This window comes from Megalops cyprinoides, chromosome 11, assembly GCF_013368585.1.
Source record: "Megalops cyprinoides isolate fMegCyp1 chromosome 11, fMegCyp1.pri, whole genome shotgun sequence".
NCBI classification, from domain to species: Eukaryota; Metazoa; Chordata; class Actinopteri; order Elopiformes; family Megalopidae; genus Megalops; species Megalops cyprinoides.
This window is the reverse complement of record NC_050593.1, coordinates 11,373,948-11,393,390: the sequence shown is the minus strand read 5'-3', so window position 1 is coordinate 11,393,390 and position 19,443 is coordinate 11,373,948. Positions and strand designations below refer to the sequence as shown.

The window sequence follows — 19,443 nt, the reverse complement described above, 5'->3', positions numbered from 1 at the left end:
TAAGAGGCCTACCAAGTATGTGCCAGGCCTGACAACCGTGCTCTCGACAGAAATAAAGCATGCACAAAGGCCAGGCAATCAAAAGCAGTGGGCGAATATATATCTCCCAATCAGTGCACAGAAGGTGCTTGTCATTACACACAGAAAACATGGATGATAAGACAGCTCTCTTCTCTGCTTGCTTGAACGTACTTATCTCAGTCAAACAGACAGTTGTCACCTGACTTAAGCCAGACCGGCTGAACAAGGCAAGCCCGGTAAGCGAGACCTCTGCAGGTCTCAAGCAGGGCGGCAGCAGAACACTGAAACCTTATATCACCTCGTGCTTTGAGGGAGGTGGGGGTAACCAGACTATTAGTCTGTCTATTACACAGGGAATGGACTTTGCAACACTTTGCACAAAGACGTAACGTCAAAAGAAGAGAGCCAGCGGTAACAGAAGTCAAAACGTCTGAATTACTATTAACACAGTAGCACACAATTTTGCATGCATAGAAACACTTACACGTTTATTTTCACATGGGTCATAGCTGTGCTACACTACATACAAAACAATGCTAAGCATAATATTTATAAAGCATAAAATGTCAGCAATGTCAGTACAAAATGCCAGCGCAAGATCCTATAGTTATCTGCATGACAGCCGCCTCTATAATGGATCTGTTCCACAAAAGTAGGTCCGACCTTCATGCAGCTGATACCTCAAACAAACAAATGAACACCGACAGATATGAGGACACTGGCGACCACGTTACTAACCTTAGTTAAGTTAATATGGTGTCATTTTCTGCAGAGAGCTGCGCCTTATCTGAGGTTCCTTTGATTGCATTTTTACTGCACCCTCACCTCCTATACCTTCTCTACATTCCACTTTGCCACTTAGCAGATACTCGCATCCATTACATTTACATTTTAACATCCAGCGGACTCTCTTACCCAGAACAGCGTACAACATGCAAGCACATTTAATTTTACATTTACATCCAGCACATACTCTCATCCACAGCAACGTACGAGATGCCAGTACATTTAACATGACATTTACGTTTTTCATATCTAGTAGATGCTCTTATCTGGAGAGACTCGGAAAAATCGAGGACAAATGCACCTAACAAAATGATACAAAATGTTACACAAACAGGGACGCCACCCATGCACACACAAACGAGCATCAGTGCCCAACACAGGGCCAAGAACACAAGTGTGCACTTGGCCACATACACAAGCTCAACACAATGTCCCCCTTGTGTTACTTCTCCATTATTACAGAAAAAATCTTTTGTTTGTCATCCAAACCATGAAAGTTTAGAATTACCTGCAAGTCAGAGCATGGATATGTATCTTTTATACTCGGTGAGAATATTATGTTATTGAAAATAATAATGATCACATTAAAGAGAGGTTTCATTTAAACTGTATAAAAGCCAAGCTTTTGATCTTTGAAAATATGCATTTTCTATGCCGCCGAGTACTCATACCCTTTTTACTAAACCTGCTCCACTTGTAATTATCATTATTGTTTATAGTTTGAATATTTTTCACTTTTGCATGTACATTTCTATATTTCAGTTCCTCTTTTCAATCCCTCTGTTGCAATCAGAGACAGTTTGAGTAATTTCACTGGAAAAGGTGTCATACAAGTTAAGGGATATGATGGACTTTACCCCACTGAGGCATTATCCAGTCAAAGCAAAACCCAACATTTTCCCAGTTAAGGTGTTGATGCGAATCTAAAATAGGCATGCATTTGCTGCCATGTTGTCCCTTGCTGTCATATACCCACCTGCCAGCAAGTTGCCATTTGTTTTTTGTTTTTTTTTAATTACCACTCAATAGGGAAGCTGGTTACATCTGTAAGACTTTACATTTACCAATCCAAACATTGTAACATATTGTGTTTCATTTAACATTCTGGCTTACAAAAGTGACCCAAGAATAAACATGTACTTAAACCTGCATCGAGCTATGACAGAAATGGATAATGGTTGTGCTGAGCACCCCACTCCATTCCATAGGGGAAATTTCCCCTGAGTATGCTACACAATGACCATTTTTTCCTTAAACCCAAGATGTGTAATCATCTAGGGCTACTACTAGGACTAATACTATACATATTTACAACAACTCCGTGGTGACCCAGAATGCAAGGTACGAAATGATGAATGCCATAATATTTTGCGTATCAAAATTCAAATAGGAAGATAAAGGTTACTCGCACTCCACACGACGAAGCTAGAGTGGGCCGAGGGGAAATTAAGACTGTATTTAAAGATCGCAACATTAATGCATATAAAGTCGATTTATGGTTAAATACATTTAAACTAGTTTATCTAGAATCAAAGATTACTGAATGTAAGTGACGTTTAAGTCATTTCACAGCCGGGGTTCTTCAACTAACCAGTAAATACGTGTGACCAGTCTTTCTCACAAAACATTTTCACCTTACTGTTTGCTTCATTCCTTTAGGTTGCAAAACATGCGGAGATAAAACACTCGGCAGTAACCGATCGTTATATGGTTCTCCTTGTATTGGATCTTCGATGCCGTTCAATTTGCTATGGCTATTTCCCAAACCTACGTCACGACCCCTTTAACATTTTAGTCCCCTAACATTGCTAGCCGTTCAAAGTATGTTATCACACTGAATAAATATTTTTCACTAACAATTAACATCCGCTTTCGTTTTACAGATTATTGTAGGCTACATATGATTACAAGGTGGATGAAGAACATTCATTGGAAGCAGAGCAGAGCGATTAAGTAAACTGTTGTGTTCATGGGATTTATGAATTTGCGAAACTAGTTCTCTAGCTAGCTAGCTAACGTAATTTGAATGCAGTTCAATGGCACTACACAGTCCAAGAAGGGCACTGAAATAGTGAGGTGTGTGTAACGGGGTGCTGGGTCTGCTCACTCGCTACAATAACCTTTCCCATTGTATTGTAGCAGTTACATTTCACTACCATTTTCGCCATGTTTCCAAATGCATTTCTACAAAGAAAGATTACTGGTTCCTTTTTTTTGCAGCTGTCTTGCTACCTAATTGGTTGGCTTAGTAGCTCATTCTAGTAGCCTGCCAGTTACAAGGGCCGGAGGAAGGAACCTCCTTGCATGACCCCGCAGACTAGCTGCAGATCTGAGGTGTCCGTTCGGCATGCTTTTAAAAATCAATGCGTATACAGTCATACAGTGTAGTTTATGGCTGAGATTTCATAGACGCACGGGAAAAGAATCGATATTTTATTTTTTGCAGCTGATTGTGAGCGCCATGTCGGTAGCTAGAACCTTCTGGAAACAGCACGTTATCTACCACGTCCACCTTACCATTTGTAACTTTAGCTGTATGCGTAATCCTTATGTACGTCCTGGCCAGAACACAGTTCAACAAATAACAACTGGTACGAAATCACAGATAAAACACTCTGTTCCTGATTGAAAATAAAAGTCCTACCCTGCACACTCACAGACAGCTACGGAGTAGACAATTTGTTGCACTCTTATGTTTAGTTATCGTCTGCAAATGCTTTGACAACCCAACCCCCTCCCACTGCTAGCTAAAAGTGCTAGGGTAAGCAAAATATGCGCCAACTTTCTGGTCGAGTTGGAATATACCTGTAAAACACTGCCACCAACTGGTTCAAATTGGGGCTATTAATATTCCTCCATGTCTTTTTATGATGTTGATCATAATCACAAGCACTATACTACACTATCATTGCACTATTGATAAGGGTTTTGTCCCACACGAAAAGAAAAATCATTTGTCATATTTCCGTAAAATCTGCACTAAATCTTGTGCACTTCTGTTAAGATGTAACACTTGCCTTTAACTTGATTGTTTGACAAATTAATAAAATATCATTTAGTGGAAACCTTAAAACGTTGTCTCTAGGGGGTTCCGCCCAATAGTTAACCTAGGAATACATTTGTCGTCTTTTGTTTTAAAAATGATATTTAAATCCATGTGTTGTAACTTAGTCATCTTTCATAATGCATGTTGTGCAATGAACATCTTACGTTGGGCAACTATAATCAAAAGTCCTGACACGGGACCAAAAATCTCAGCTGCACTTTTTTTCTTTTTCTTTTTTTAATAAAGTGTGTCCCATACATTTCTTCCCAACACATAATTTCAGACGAGATTTTGTGGGAGGGGGTATCACTTGGTAGTCTCATCGGAGTTTTATGATGTGCGCTTTACAGTGTACTTGGCAGAGTTTCACTTTTTTATCATGAGACAGATTTGAAGTCCTTCCAACCCCGCCAGCCCATCCCATCTCTTTCTACACGTTCGCTCTCAGAAGATTGGCTTTATAAGCGTCGGTGGGACCGTGAAGCGTAGTCATCTCTAGCAATTACCACTTGGATGAGCATTTCGTGCTCGGCACCAGCAGGATTCGAGTCTGATCGGAGGAAATCAGCTTCGGCTACTTGTGGAAACATTTTACAATCGTGCATTTACTGTCAACGGCAATTAAGGCAGGACACGCAATGGCACCTTTTAAGAAAATGCTGCACCTTTGCATCAGGAGAGTGTCCAGGGAGGCGGAGAGCGGATACTTTTTGCTACAGGCAGCTGGTTTCCACAAGCACTCTGCAAGTCAGTCTCTGCCAGCAGTTGAGGAAAATGTGTTGCCTAAGAGCTTTATTCCCCCGGCAGCGGCGGCTGGAAAGGACACTAAAGTAAAAACCCTGAAGGAGATGCCAGGACCAAGCACTCTCAGTAATATTATCGAGTTCTTTTATAAGGACGGGTTCAGTCGGATCCACGAAATACAGGTGGGTCTGTCTTATTTTATGAGCTGCACACTTAGATTTGCAGTGTGGTATGCTGGTCGTGAAAATGTGTTTGTAGCCCAAAGGTTGCCAGTTCGATACCCCTACTGTTTTACCCTTGTAAAGGGTAGTCGCTTCATCGGATGTCCAACTGTAAATGGATAACATGTAAAAACTGAGCTGAGTAAATCGCTGTAGTCGTCCATTAAGCAACTGTAACGTAATATACTGACATTGAGGGAGTGCATTTAAGGACACATCTGCACAGCACATGTGCGCGCACTTTTTAACGTACGTATTAAATAATAATAAAAAGTTTGTGGGGTCGCACCGGAGGCGAGCACATACCTCCATCTCCTGCAATTCTACTGTGTACCATGACGTTGCGTGAAGAAAACTCGCGCAAGTGTACAGTATAGAAATGTCTTGGGACGCGTGCAATCTCGTATACCCAATTGCGATGTCCTCCCATCACCGATAATTGTTTCGCTCGAGAAGCGCACGGGAAAATGCGCGTGCCCAAGTTTGGAGTTGCATAATGGCACAGGCTTCCCCGCCCCCACAGGGAAATTTGAGTACCTTGCAGGGGGTTGCCAAGGGAAGCTAAAGAAAAGAAAAGGCAACAGTAATCACTTTGTTGCGTAAACCACCTCTTATTCGCGATTATATGTGCATTAAGCGTGAAATGAAGAATTGACTTTTTACAGAATGTCTACATTAAACCTTTATGAACAATTCTGTTTCAGTTCAGAAGTAAGGGCATGGGTAATTGTGAGCACCAGGAGAAGACAGGGTAACCTACCTCATGAAACTACCTCAAGTTTTCACTTGGAAGGGTAGACGGTACACTTTTATATGCTTCACAGAATAACTTGTAGGTGGCAGGTTAAAAATCTAACGTTACAGACTTCCAAGTTTTCGCCGCAAAGAGAATCCAGTTTACCCTTGGCTTCTACTATCCATAAGAACTGCCCAGCTTCAACCTGGGTTTTGTGCAGCGACTGCCCAAAACCACAGTGGAAATGGTGGTCCGGTAGCTTTTGCCTGTCAAACACTTAAATGCATACATTTAAAGGGCAGGAAGCGAATATCCGCTGTCTAACTTCAGAAAAAATACACGACTTTCCCGGGATGTCCTTAACAGCCCGTCTGATTTGTGCTGACTGCCTTCATTTTACACGAACCAGCGTTATTCAGAATTTAAAACGGGACCTGCCATGCATGGCAACGTTAACACCAACCACACCGTAGCGCGGATGAGTGCAGCATATGGTTTTATTACATTCATATTTTTTGCAGACTTTATTAACCAGGCGCACATTCCAAGTGAGGTTCCCCCACTGATTGGAGCGTTGGTTCAAGGCGGTGTGTTTTCGGACGGTTCGGTCACGTTTTTTGGCTCCTGATGGGGTCTTGACGTCAGAATCTTGACACCCCCCCCCTTTCCCCACCACCCCATGGAGCGTTTGGAACCTAGCGGATCCAAATCCCTAGCGGAACTGTACTGTTAGCATGCAAATTACACGTGGCACAACGGAAAATACACTCATGCACAATAAACTGTCCTGGTTATTTCGCCGTGCGGACTGGGTGTCTGTCAGTAAGAAAGTATAATAATGTATCAGTGTTCAGTCGCGTGTGTAAGTTTTGTAATATTACGTTTCGTAATGTTTTCCACATCTCCAACACCTCCATTCAGCAGGTCAATTCGGTCTCAGCAACATTACTTTTAAAACCAGTTTACGTTACATAAGTGTAGCCTATTGACTCGGTTATGAAAGCTTCCCATATCGGACGTATTCTGAGGTGCAGGGACCCATCTCTTCCTTTTAGCGTATTCCAGTGCAGTCAGAGGGAGGGGGATGGTGCCGACAAACAGTTTTTTTGAAAAGGCCGTGGCGATGACACAAAAGCGACGGAGGAAAGAGCCAACTCTTTGATATGGAGAAGTGCAAACATTTATTTAGAACAATAAGGATCTTTACGTGCGTCCGAGCTGAATAGATTGAAAAGAGTGAAGACCGTACCTGATTGGGGGGGGGGGGGGGGGGGGATTAACCTTAAAATTTGTCGCTGATGCATACAAATGCAAAGCTGCTTAAAACAATGTTCCGTAACTCTGCAAACTGCTGAGAGATTGAAAAGTCTTTTTCCGGTAAACGACCTGAAATGCATGCTTTCACTGTGCGGCTGACACACAAAACACATTCAGCTAATAGAGAATCTAATGGTCTGGCCCAAGGATAACATAACTATTGCCAGACTGACCAAAAGATTGTAGGCTACTGTATTGTGCGTATTTACATATAGACCTATTGTCTCTGTCCAGAATTCCCTGCATTTCGCACTGAATGGTTTGAGCTTTACACAGTCTTTACCCAAGTGTTACAGCTGTGATGCTAATTGCCAAGTTCCCTTGAAAGGGGTGTTCAGTTTCAAAGGTCTGTCCATAGCACAGGGGTGTGAATGTTTTGGAGGGCCGAGTGAAAACACAGAGCATCCTTTGTGCGCATCTTGAGTCACTCGGTGGAGCAGAGGCTCTACTTCTGACCATAGGAAGCCCAGCACGACTGATCCACAAGCAGCTCTTTTGCCTTTGTCCATGGATTTACACAGTATTTCTGTATGTAACTTCCAGTAACACACCATGACAAGTTCAAAATTCACTGAAATGAATTAAAATGTTTTTTGTAAGAAGATTACCAAGGTTAGTTTAAATTTGTAACTAACCTTGGTAATAAAAACGTGTAATGAATGCTATGATTTTCCATTCCAGTGGCATGGAATGCTGTAAACATCACTGACATGACAGTTATGGTGAGAAAATTGAAATAGTCAGCGGTGAAAGCTTGCTGATCGTTGTCTTGAATTAGTTTGTTTATCGCCATATTCAGCACCTTTATAGACAAAGAGGTGGATGACTTTTGATAGACTGGGCTGAAGATGCTTCTGGTTCTGCTGCTGATATCATCACTCAACAACATCACATCAGCTTTGACAGCTGATGGCCACAGTGTTCGCACTGAGCGTTAACCACAAATCACTCCCTCCCCGCAGCTGGAGCACAGCCAGAAGTACGGGAAGATATTCAAGTCGCATTTCGGCCCGCAGCTTGTGGTGTCGATTGCGGACCGGGACATGGTGGCTGAGGTCTTGAGGGCGGAGGGCGTGGCCCCTCAGCGCGCCAACATGGAGTCGTGGAAGGAGTACCGTGACATGAGAGGGCGTGCCACAGGGCTCATCTCAGCGTGAGTGTCTGATTGTTGACCTCCGACCTGACCGATCCCTTCCGTTCACTCAAATAATTCTACTCACCTGCTCATCACAGGTCTTCCTTTCAGTCTAAATTCCCAAGACACTGATCCCGGGTCAGTTCTAACTCCAATATTTTCAATAACCATGTTTCCAGACATGGAGTCGTGTACAGAGTTTGCTGTATTTGCGTCAAAACTTCATAGGACCCAGGAGCATCATCCAGTGAGCTGGATGAGAATATTCAGAATAGACTGCAGCATCAGCCCTCTGACTTACTTCACCCCTTTCCCTGATATGCCCTATGTCTAAAATCCCCATTTGCTTGCCTCCTTGTTCATTTTTTTTCAGACATGATTGCATAAACCATCTTAGGGCTTTAGAGGAGTGCTATATAAAATAGTTATGTAATTATTGTTCTTTATTCACAATGACGCGACTTCTGGATATAATCAAAACTACCAGTCCATCTTAAGGAGGAAAAAAGTCATTGTTGCTGTAGCACTGGATTAATCAGAGACAAAATTATTTGCTGATGAATGTTTTGGCTGAGTGTGGCCTCTCGCCCCGGCTGTCCCGCAGGGAAGGGGAGGACTGGCTGAAGATGCGCAGCATCCTCCGGCAGCTGATCCTGCGCCCCCGCGACGTGGCCGTCTTCTCCGACGACATCAACGGCGTGGTGGCCGACCTGGTGAGCAGGGTCCGCGTGCTGCGCAGCCGGCAGCAGGACGGAGTCACCGTGCTCAATGTCAACGACCTGTTCTTCAAATACGCCATGGAGGGTAAGTGTGTGTGTGTGTGTGTGTGTGGTTTTTAGGGAAACAGCATGCTGTAGTGTTGGCAAGCAGTTTAGTTCCCGGCTGGCACACCATTGTTGTACCCTTGAGGAAATTACATCATTAAATGTCCAGCTGTATAAATGGATGATCTGTGTAATTTCAAAAGGATATATTGGATATGCGCATGGGGGGGGGGATTGGGTAATTTGGCCAGGGCACAGAAAAATGACAACCCCACCACACACACACACACATCCACACCCAGGGAGGTACAAAGAGGGGGAGTGTGATATCTGTGTGTTTGGTTCGGCTGGTTTTTGTCGTGCGCGGTTCACGCTGTGTCTTCCTTCTCTCCCAGGCGTGGCCGCCATCCTGTACGAGAGTAGGCTGGGCTGCCTGCAGGAGGAGATCCCCCAGCAGAGCCAGGAGTACATCGCTGCGCTGCACCTCATGTTCAGCTCCTTCAAGACGTCCATGTACGCCGGCGCCATCCCCAAGTGGCTCCGCCCCATCATTCCCAAACCCTGGAAGGAGTTCTGCCACTCCTGGGACGGCCTCTTCAAATTCAGTGAGTACCAATTCAGGTGTATTTGCAAGTGAATGGGAAAAGATGAGAGCCGCTTTGCTAACGCTCTGTATGTGGAGTCCTGAACACTCACTGGGCATCCTTGAGCCAATGAAAAATGAGAGGAACATGTGGGGGTATCAATGACAGGTATTATAGAGAGTGCTGGTCAACCTTCAGTGGGAATGAAATGGAAGTAGTACTGAGGTTTAGCATTTGCAACACAGAGTTCTTGGTTTGATTCTGTGTTTGTTTTATGTGGAAAAAAAGAGCCGAGAGCAGGGTTTTGTCGGGAAAGCACAAACCTTTAGAAAGATGATAGGGTGGACCCCATCGGCACACTTGTGAAACCTCAGTGTTTAAATAACATAACATAAAATAACGTCACTGAACAAAATCTCAAAGTCCAATGATGGACCTGAGTGCACCCACACACAGTCATGACACACAAAAACGTTTTTCAAACAGAATGGCAAAGTCCAGTTTCTGGGGAGACATAAGGACATCTTGGATTCAGCTGTAATAACATTTGTCTGTCTCTACTATTCAAAAACGAACAAAACCAACTGTGAATGAAAATAATAAGTTCCTACTGTTCCAGCATGTTCATTTTGTCCTTCTCACTCAGACTCCCAGACCCATCGGTGCTACAAGTTAGAATACAGTGGAATATCAATGTGAAGCCTGACTGATACTGTAACGATAATCCATGTTGATGGATGGGTGGTCTATTTTGTTTCCTGATGCTGGCTGGAGGAAGTTGTGGCTTATGTGCGTTAGCACTGCCTCTTGAGCTACTTTCTTCAAAACATTTCTCTGAAGTGTCTAATGAATCAAGCTGAAGGCTCCCAACCGGAAAACAAAGAAGCCTTCTAGCATCATTCAGGATGGACATATTACATCTACCCACACAGTCTTGATGAGCTCTCCCACCAAGTCTGTACAAAAAGAACAAAAGGAACAGCAACAAATAGAAGAATTTATTTTTTTATTAGTTCACTGGTGCTTCCTTTCATTTCTGAAGAAATGCAATTATTACTTATTCCAAGACCTTTTTCAGTCTCTTGCCAAGCATTGAATGTTTGCGATTCTACTAGAATATCTTGTGATGTTGAATGACCCTAGGGGTTCAATCAGGGAGGACTTTGAGATTCTGTTCAGTGGCCCATTTTTCATTTGTTTAATGTTTTGCATGTTTAATTCAGGTCCTCTAGCTCCTCTTGCTTATCATCTATCCAAATGTTTGTCTTTTCCCCCCCAGAACAGGCACAGGGTCAAATTAAGGACTAACTACAGTACTCTAATGTACTCTGCTTCTGTTGACTTCCTGCGTGGACACCCCTCCTCCCAATATACATTATTGGGACACCATGTCTCAGAGTGGCCCAGAAATGTCTCACAAGTCATGAATGCTGGCAAGACGGGCTTTGACACTTCCCAACACCCCAGGATTGTTTGGCAGGGTCTTGATGACCCAGATGTTGGAAGTGGTCATCTTGATGAATGGGGACCATTTGCACAGGACCTTCCGGCAGATTAGCAGCCTCCTCAAATTCAAACCAATTAACATCCATTCACATCAAACATGGATCACGAACAAAAGCCCCAGCTAATCCTTCCCACCTGCTCAGTAAAACTGGGGGCTGGTGTGAGGTTCACACTCAGATGTGCCTGTCAGCACCATTAAAAACAGTGCCATTTCAGAGCTGTATTGGATTGGCCATTTCTGCGCCTCTGGATCATAAATCAGTTCTGTGGCAGCAACCTTTCCCCCACTGACAGCATACCCCCTAGACAGCTGCAGTATGCTGTGAGGTACAGTATATTCTGAAAATGCCAGTGGAGATCACTGTCTCTTAAAGCAAGCTGAATCTCATGGCACCCGTACTCACCTGCGTGAAAGGGAGCAGATGTAAAAACAGCCAGCTGTATAAATGGAAAACATGTAAAAACTCTAACCTATGTATGTCAATCTGGATAAGGGCATCTGCTAAGCAAATGAATGTAAATGTAAATGTCATTTGTTCTGCTTCCAGGTCAGATTCACGTGGACAAGAAGCTGTCCGAGATTCAGGATCGTCTGGCCTCAGGGCAGGAAGTAAAAGGCGGGCTGCTGACCTACCTGTTGGTATCCAAGGAGATGACATTGGAGGAGATCTACGCCAACATGACAGAGATGCTGCTGGCTGGAGTGGATACGGTAAGGGGACACCTAGTTTGATGGATGGGGGGGGGGGGGCAGGAACAGAAGAGAGAGGAGATGGGTGGAAATGGTGACAGGGTGTCGGGCAGTAGGCGAGGAGATCACTAGCCAGATTAGCCAGGGTTGAAAAGAGGGAGGGGTGATTCTTTCAGGGGGTTAAATGAACAAGCTTGTCTTTCATTCTGCTCAACAATGCTTTCCACACCATCCCTGATTCTGCTTGATGATTTTCCTCTTTTCTATTATCACCTTGAAGGGTTTGATCTTGCACATGCTTGACATAGTGCTAGACTTTGCAGAATGACTGGTCTAGTTTGACTGAATAGCCGGTTGTCTGCATTACAATTGGTATGGTCTAATTTCTGTCACATCATTTATTGATTTTGGTCCCCCTAGTGCAAAAAACCACCAGTTTTAGCTGTCCTACTCACCAAGCCAACCTGGAGATCTCCTGCTTTGCGTGTTTTTTGGCATGAACATACCATACGAAAATTGAGCCTATTATAAACAGAGCTTTCTTCGGCGCACTTGGGGTTTTGAAGGCGTGTCAGGCTTGGCTCCTGCTCAGCGGGCCTGCTAGCCCAGATGGCTGAGCTCTGAGGTCAGGGGAAAGAAAGCGGGACTGGGATCGTTCTCAGGGTTTTTATTTCATTAAACTGATCAATCTGGCAGTCCTGCACAGGGGGTCTTTGTGCACGCAAGTTAAACAGCTGTCTGACACCTCGAGGCATCTCCCTCTACCCAGAATGCCCCAGGGCTGTCAGGGGGTGTTATGTGTTGTCAGATTTACGGGAGTCCTCAGTGACCGTTTTTCTTTTGTGCGTGCTGGTCAAAAGGGCATCGTGGTGCGGGCCAGGCATGGCTGAGAACCAGCGGACCGCCTCTTTGTGTCCCTCACCACTCTGTTCTGCTGGACGTGTCGCCAGACGAGGTGTTCGGGGTTATTACTGCGATGTTGGATGAGTTTCTGAGTGTGAGAACTCGGAGCTGGGCTTTGCCTCTGATCTTTTTGTTGTCAGAACCATGCTAAAGGCTTGTGTGGGAAGTGTCTGACTCCCAGAGCTGACAGTGATGGGTGTTCATGTTTGGGTTCTCCCCGTACCTTCCATGTTAATCCATACTCCTGATTAAACTGGAACATAAAATACCGCATGAGGAACAATGTGCATACCAAAGCTCCACATCTTACGTCTTCTAAGTGTAATCCATGCCAGCAGAGGATTTACAAAACACAAACTATAGGGGTGTGAATTAATGTGACCATGTTTTATGGAATAAAATGTATTCTTTGTAAAGAATCCAAATTTGTTTTTCCAAATTATGTTAAGGGCAAAGCGTAACATTGAGACAATTTTTAAGCAGTCACAATGATCTAATATGAACGTTTTTCTCTGTTATATCATTTTTTGTTACTATTTAATCACTATTAGTAAATATGATTGGCACTGTAGATAGGCTTGGACCAGCACGTATGGGCCTACAAAGTGGAGAGGTCTGTCTTTGCTGTCTGTAGTCCGTTTTTAGATGTGCTTTGTATGAAGAAGAAACAGATTATTATTTTATCTGACTTGAAATTGAGTGGAGTAAAATTTTGCTCAAAAAAGCTACAGTTTGGTGGAAAAGTAAAGGAGCTCAGTCTGTAACAAGGTTACATGCACAATGCTCAGATGGTTTCATACTATTCAGCTTAACTCAGATTTAAGAGGTTGGCTAGCACTATAAGGACAAAACAGGTATCAGAAGAATATATAAAGCAACATACATGAACAATAGTAAAATCATTTTGTCTCCTTCAGTTTCCATGTACTGTTAGTGCTTTAGCTAGCTTGCTCATGGACAGCTGTGATTAAGACTAAAAAACATCTCTGACATTTGCAAGCAGTGCTCGCTTTTTAACAGGTGACTCATAGGGACAAAGTGAGAGACTTATAATATTGCTGGAAATTTAGCAAAAATGCAAACCACTGTCGTAAGTTGCCCTCACGCAACCTACACTCAGCCTATACCTAAATGTGGCCGGTGTGAAGAAGGAAGTTTGATTTGTTACCAAAACCTCAGCCAGGGATCTGACTGTCTTTGGTTTCTTCTCTGACAGACCTCCTTCACTCTGTCCTGGAGTATCTACCTGCTAGCACTACACCCTGAGGTGCAACAGCAGGTTTTTGAAGAGGTGCAACACACACTAGGGACCGAGCGGGTGCCTGTCTCCGAGGACATTCCCAGAATGCCCCTCATCCGAGGACTGGTGAAGGAGACCCTCAGGTGTTACCTATCTGCCTCACTCACACACGTACACACACATATATTCACACTCTCGCATGTTCACCCAAGCACACACACGCATTCACGTACATGTACACGCACACACTCTCCCACATTCACAGTAACACGTACAAACACACACACACACACACATTCACACATCTGCACACACACACACACACACACACACACACACACACACACACACACAGTTTCTTAGGTTTGGACTGACAATGAACCATTGTTGTTGTATCTCCCTGAATGGAATCTGCATTGACGTCCCTCTGTGTGTCATATCATTAATTTCCCAGCCATACAAATCCCCTGAATTCCATGGTGCCAGGGGTATTGTTAAGCAAGTGAGAGAGCTCTGTGACTCACAGACTGTGACTCATAGACTGTTATTTTTGTCCTCTCATTTTCTCTCTCACCTCACCTCCCTCCGCTGCTCTCCTCCTCTCTGTCTCCTCATCTCTCGTTTCATCTCCCTCCCGTCGTCTGCTCCCCCAGGCTGTTCCCGGTTCTCCCGGGAAACGGTCGGATCACACAGAGCGATCTCGTCGTCGGGGGATACCTCATACCTGCGGGGGTAAGATGAAGCAGCCGACACGTGAGACGCGTGAGGCTGAAACTGGCACATCGGTGTGGGGTGTGGGACCCCCCGGCAGCGGGGCATGTTTCGCCTGGTCTGAACAGGCTCCTTGTAGCGGGAAGGAGCCATATCCTCAGCCAAAACACCACAGCGATGGCTGCAGCAGCCACGGCTCACCACATATAAGCCTGCATGCAGAGTTCCATGACTGCAGAGGGAAGCAATGAATGCAAAATTTTAAGAGTGGAAAACTGTGCGCATGAGCCTAAGAATGACTGGTTGTTCTATCGTTTCCTCATGTGGGGCTCACTTTACTGTCAGATAGAGCTGAGTTGTTAAAAAACACAGGGGGGGTTGTTTGAGATGTAGTCTGCTTACTCCTCACTGCCCTCCCTCCTTGTGCCCCCTCAGACTCAGCTGGCTTTGTGCCACTACTCCACCTCCCACGATGAGGAGACCTTCCAGGGGGCCACCGAGTTCCGTCCGGAGCGCTGGGTACGGAAGGACGCCACCGACCGGGTCGACAACTTCGGCTCCATCCCGTTCGGCTACGGCATCCGCAGCTGCATCGGCCGGAGGGTGGCCGAACTGGAGATGTACCTGGCCCTCACTCAGGTACACCCGTGTTACTTTCTATCTCCTGCTCCCTCTTGCTTTCTCCCCTGGGTGTGTCCCCTGATCTCTGCTGGCAGTCTAAAGAATTTATAAGGAAATGCATACCTGTGCAGATTATCACCTTTATTTAAAGCTATTCCTGAGATTAGCAGAATGTTTCACAGGTGGACAGTAACAGGATGACACTGAGGAGAAGTGGTCTGAGGTGCAGTACACTGAGATAACGAATGCACAAAAGCCGATCCATCAAATGCATTGGGTGTTTCACCCTCCCTGTCTCTCTAGGGGCAGGTGGGGTAACAAGCTATGACCTTCCCTGCAGTCTTTGCATACTTGTGTCAGCTAAGCAGAGGGCTAGGTCAAATGGTTGGCTGGGGGAAGCAGACAAGACATGCATTTCGGAAGCAAGCCTCCTTTAAATAGCGCATGGGATTCACTGCACGGCAGCTGACACCCCAGACCAAGTTTCACAGCATGCCAGGGAAGTGTGGAGCTGGAAGAAGCAAGCAAGATGTACAACCTGTGACACGTTATATCCATTATAAAATTACATTAGTTATTTGTTGGCATTGCAGATGCCTGGTTGCATTACTGAACACTTTTTTAGATGTTATCCATATGTGTGCATCATCAATGTGTCCACTCATAGGATCGTGATTATGTTTTCCATAATCACAGCAACATCATTATGCGCATAATTAGTTTTGACTGCTGGCCATGTGGAGTGTCTTGGCGCTTATTCTGGCCTGGTTCTGTTACAGCTGATCCAGAAGTTCCAAATTGAAGTGTCCCCGCAAACGCAGCAGGTCCGGGCCAAAACCCACGGACTCCTCACCCCCGGAGCCCCCATCAACGTCAAGTTTGTGGACCGGCAGTAGGCCCCTCTCCTGCACTTATCTTCGACGTGTGGTGCGGCTCCAAACTGTAACACCACTCTCAGCGGGACGAGAGCGTCAGCTTTATCTGTGACGGCAGCACTACACTACAGCCCCACAACTGCTCTCACCCACAGAGCTTATTCCATCAGTGCCCTACATCCACATCTAAATGGGTTCTGACCTCTGAGCTAAAAATAGGGGAGGTAGACAACATACCTTTATTTGGCAAAGCATCCTCAACCTGATTTTGACCATTCAGTACAAAAAAAAATCATCAGATGTAATTAAGGAAAAAGGGATCAGATCCTTGTTATCCTTGTAAAGAATATTAGTCCTGAATAGCAGGTTAAGGAACATCAAAGGTGAGTTCTCTGCTCCCTCGATAAGTCACTTACTTGTGCCACTGGGTCTGATACATTTTTTGTCCCAAAACAGAGGGTGATTTTGGACCCCTAAAGATGACATGCTGTGTGAAGAACAAGCGTAACAGCTACATTTTGTACATACTGTATGCTAGTGGTATTTGTCTATTGGTATGATAACTATTAGGTTCACTGTGACATGATGGTCACTGGATTTAGTTGTGACTGGTGACACCTTCCAAAGACATTGGACATGTGATGCTCCATTTTTATAGGACTAGAATATGGCTATTTGTATCAAGTTTGTGTTTCCTATGTTTTGTAACTTATCTTATAAATTGATCTACAGAGCACCAAATATGTCAAATTCTTATGAGACCATGTAATCTTTTTTGTAGCTGCATATTCACATATACAGAAGGACAAAGACCTGTATGTTGTCTTAATTAAACTAATTGTTGTTTAATTAAATTTCTTCATTGATTCCAAATAGACGTAAATCTCCTGAATGATATGTGAGACATAGGATTTATTTAGTTAGATAATCATAAAAGCTTAGATGAGCCTACACTAGTAACTATAGAATCAAAACAGTTGACAATTACATCTGTTTAGTGTCACAAATGTATGTATTTTAGGCTCTTCAGAATGTGACTGGATGTTGGCAGAATTACATCTGAAATATTCAGTGTGTAATTGGAATCAAAATGCATACAAAATGCTATACAAATGCTTTAGTGTGTTAAGGAAACTGTAACTCTAATTAAGTTACTTTAACATTTTGTTAAAGATGACTCCATAATTAGTCATGTCTTTTACTGAACAGAAGGTGAGCTGAATTTTATATGGAATAAAAGTGCTTTGTAGGAATTGTCTGAATGTTCTGTTTTTGTCGCTGTAATTTGTGGAATACACCCTATAGCAGGTCTTCCTAAAAAGAGACACAAACCTGACCTCTAGTGGCAAACGTTGAGTTACTTTGAGTATCCATTTAGCTCGGATAAACACAGTGATTTGACTGGAAAGTCCCAGCGCCCGCTCGAACACATTCTGTGTGAAGACAATGCAACAGACATTTAGATCCTTCTTCGTATAATTATGTAACAGACATGTTTCAGCCGGAGCTATTCTCAAGTTGCATAGGCCTACACCTCAGGGCAAGGTTACCTAAAATAACTGAGGAAATTTTGGGAGCCATTAATTGGGAACAGTGCCTCTTTTGAGCGCGTTCAGTATTGTCGGGGGAATTGCTAGTCGTAAATTCTTAGTTGTAGGATATCGGTTTGAGGAGATTAGGTGTTTTTATAAATATTCATGTACTCCCGGATGCAACCAGGGCTAGCTACTTGCAAGCAGAAGAGGTTAGAAAATTATTAGAGACAAGCCAAGAGGCTGGAACACAATTTGTAAACTGATATAGTGAGGGCTGTTTCTGCCCTATTTTGTGTGTCAGTATTGGAAAAAACAGAGGCAAAATTACACAGGCGAATTGAACCCCACTACAGTACAGCACCAAACTTCCTTGCCTTCCTTGCTTAACCGTTTAACTGCATTAAGTAGGCTACACGAAGAACTCGGGTCTCGGGGATGGGGACGTGGATCCTACTCACGTGAACTGGTTTTGCATGTTGCCAGTTTGATGGTTCGGAGTTTGACTAAGGGTTCAGAGGGTTAACCACGTCCCACCTCCCTTCATTTGTTGGGCTGTTAATACGTTCATGCAATAACAACTAATGATCGTTTTGTCTCAGACGGCTTTTTGGGTCAGAAAATACCATCTCCGCCTCTTGGCTTGTATTTGAGGGTCATAAATATGCTTCCAGGTTCAAAATGTATGTTAGCTGTTTAACAGTGTGCCCTAGGAAAGTTGCGAATGGTTCAGTCAGAGTAACATAAACACTGCAATCATTATCTTTGCCTTGATGGAAAGTGCTGGCAAAACTGTTATTTCCTATTCTTGGTCTTACAGTCCTGCCTCAGCTGACGGCGTACACTTTGATCTGGCTTGTAATAGCATGCTCCACCGCTGTGCAGTTTTCATAGTGTTAAGGGGTTATAACCGAGACTTTTATGGTGCGCGTTTGCTATCCCACGTGACAACAAACGTTAGCCAATTACAGCAGTAGCTGTCCCTGGTGCTGATGAAAACCACACCTTGGCAACGCTAGATTGCAATTTAGACGTTGTTTTAAAATTAGTCATAATATGTGCAGAATGTTTAACTACGGAAAAGAAGTAAATGCGTGTCTCCCGTATGAGGAACGATTCAGCATGAGTGAGGAGATTTCCACGAAAGGTTTTTTTTTTTTTTCCCACACGTGTGTAGAGAATTTCGACGGCTATTTCAACCAGTCTTGACCGCCTTTTATCCTTTAATTAACACAGGCTAAAAATGAGAAACTAATTATGATCATGAGCCTACAGTTTATTTTTCGAATGCACAAATGATTTATAAGTATTTATTAGCGCGTCGTGTTTACTCATGGAAACTGCATTTCTTTGGATTTTAAGTTTTAGAACGTAAACTAGAAATAGACATTTTCAACTAGTGAAAATGGGAGAAATAGAGAAATGATCTCTTTTACAGAATATTTGCTTTAGTGAAGATATCTCCATGCACTTTTGTATTTTTATTGCTCTGTTTATTGATACTGTTCTTCTGTAATGCATCCTCTCACTGGTGTAGAAGGTGATCTAGAAGCTGCGGGGAAAGGAAAACGTGTTCAACATCATGCAATACATGGTCATCGAGTACATCATCATACACGTAACCGAACTGTAGCAAGGCGAGCCTCTCATCCTTACCTGTGACTGCTAAAGCAAAACCAATCCTCATATGTGATGCCTGTAAGTATTGTGGCCAGAAAATGGAAAGATACGTCATGCAGTAAGTTTGCATGCACCTCAGCAACTGCGTCACCGTCTTCTCAAAACTCAAGCAAGGGGAGTTTCTCGCCCCACATCTACCTGTGAGTGTAAAAGAGAGAGCCCTCAACTGACTTGATACCTGCCAGTGTTTCGCGACCCGAAAATCAATAGAATTAATTGTGTGTACAAATGGCTCAGTGGATTAAATGTGCGCTGGCTGCAGTGCGCTCATACTGCCATCTACTGGATAAAAGGGAGACCATACCTCTGAGAGACCAGGCTGTACTGCAC

General features: G+C 43.9%; 1 protein-coding gene across 1 annotated transcript; it reads left to right on the top strand.

The window, feature by feature from the left end:
• Positions 1–4,491: 4,491 nt before the first annotated feature.
• LOC118785846 (cytochrome P450 27C1-like) lies at positions 4,492–16,067 on the top strand. Its single transcript, XM_036540788.1, has 9 exons — positions 4,492–4,779; positions 7,834–8,024; positions 8,611–8,810; positions 9,166–9,375; positions 11,409–11,572; positions 13,671–13,837; positions 14,348–14,426; positions 14,841–15,044; positions 15,806–16,067. The coding sequence occupies exons 1-9, from the start codon at positions 4,492–4,494 to the stop codon at positions 15,920–15,922; spliced, it is 1,620 nt and encodes a 539-aa protein (XP_036396681.1). The 3' UTR covers positions 15,923–16,067.
• The last annotated feature ends 3,376 nt before the right edge of the window (positions 16,068–19,443 follow it).

What these genes read in the sequence shown, in the direction of transcription:
- LOC118785846 (XM_036540788.1), top strand. Translation starts at nt 4,492, where the DNA reads ATGGCACCTTTTAAGAAAATGCTGCACCTTTGCATCAGGAGAGTGTCC. An exon ending in GTCGGATCCACGAAATACAG is followed by an intron (nt 4,780 to 7,833) that starts GTGGGTCTGTCT and finishes CCCTCCCCGCAG; the next exon opens with CTGGAGCACAGCCAGAAGTA. An exon ending in CTGGTGAAGGAGACCCTCAG is followed by an intron (nt 13,838 to 14,347) that starts GTGTTACCTATC and finishes CTGCTCCCCCAG; the next exon opens with GCTGTTCCCGGTTCTCCCGG.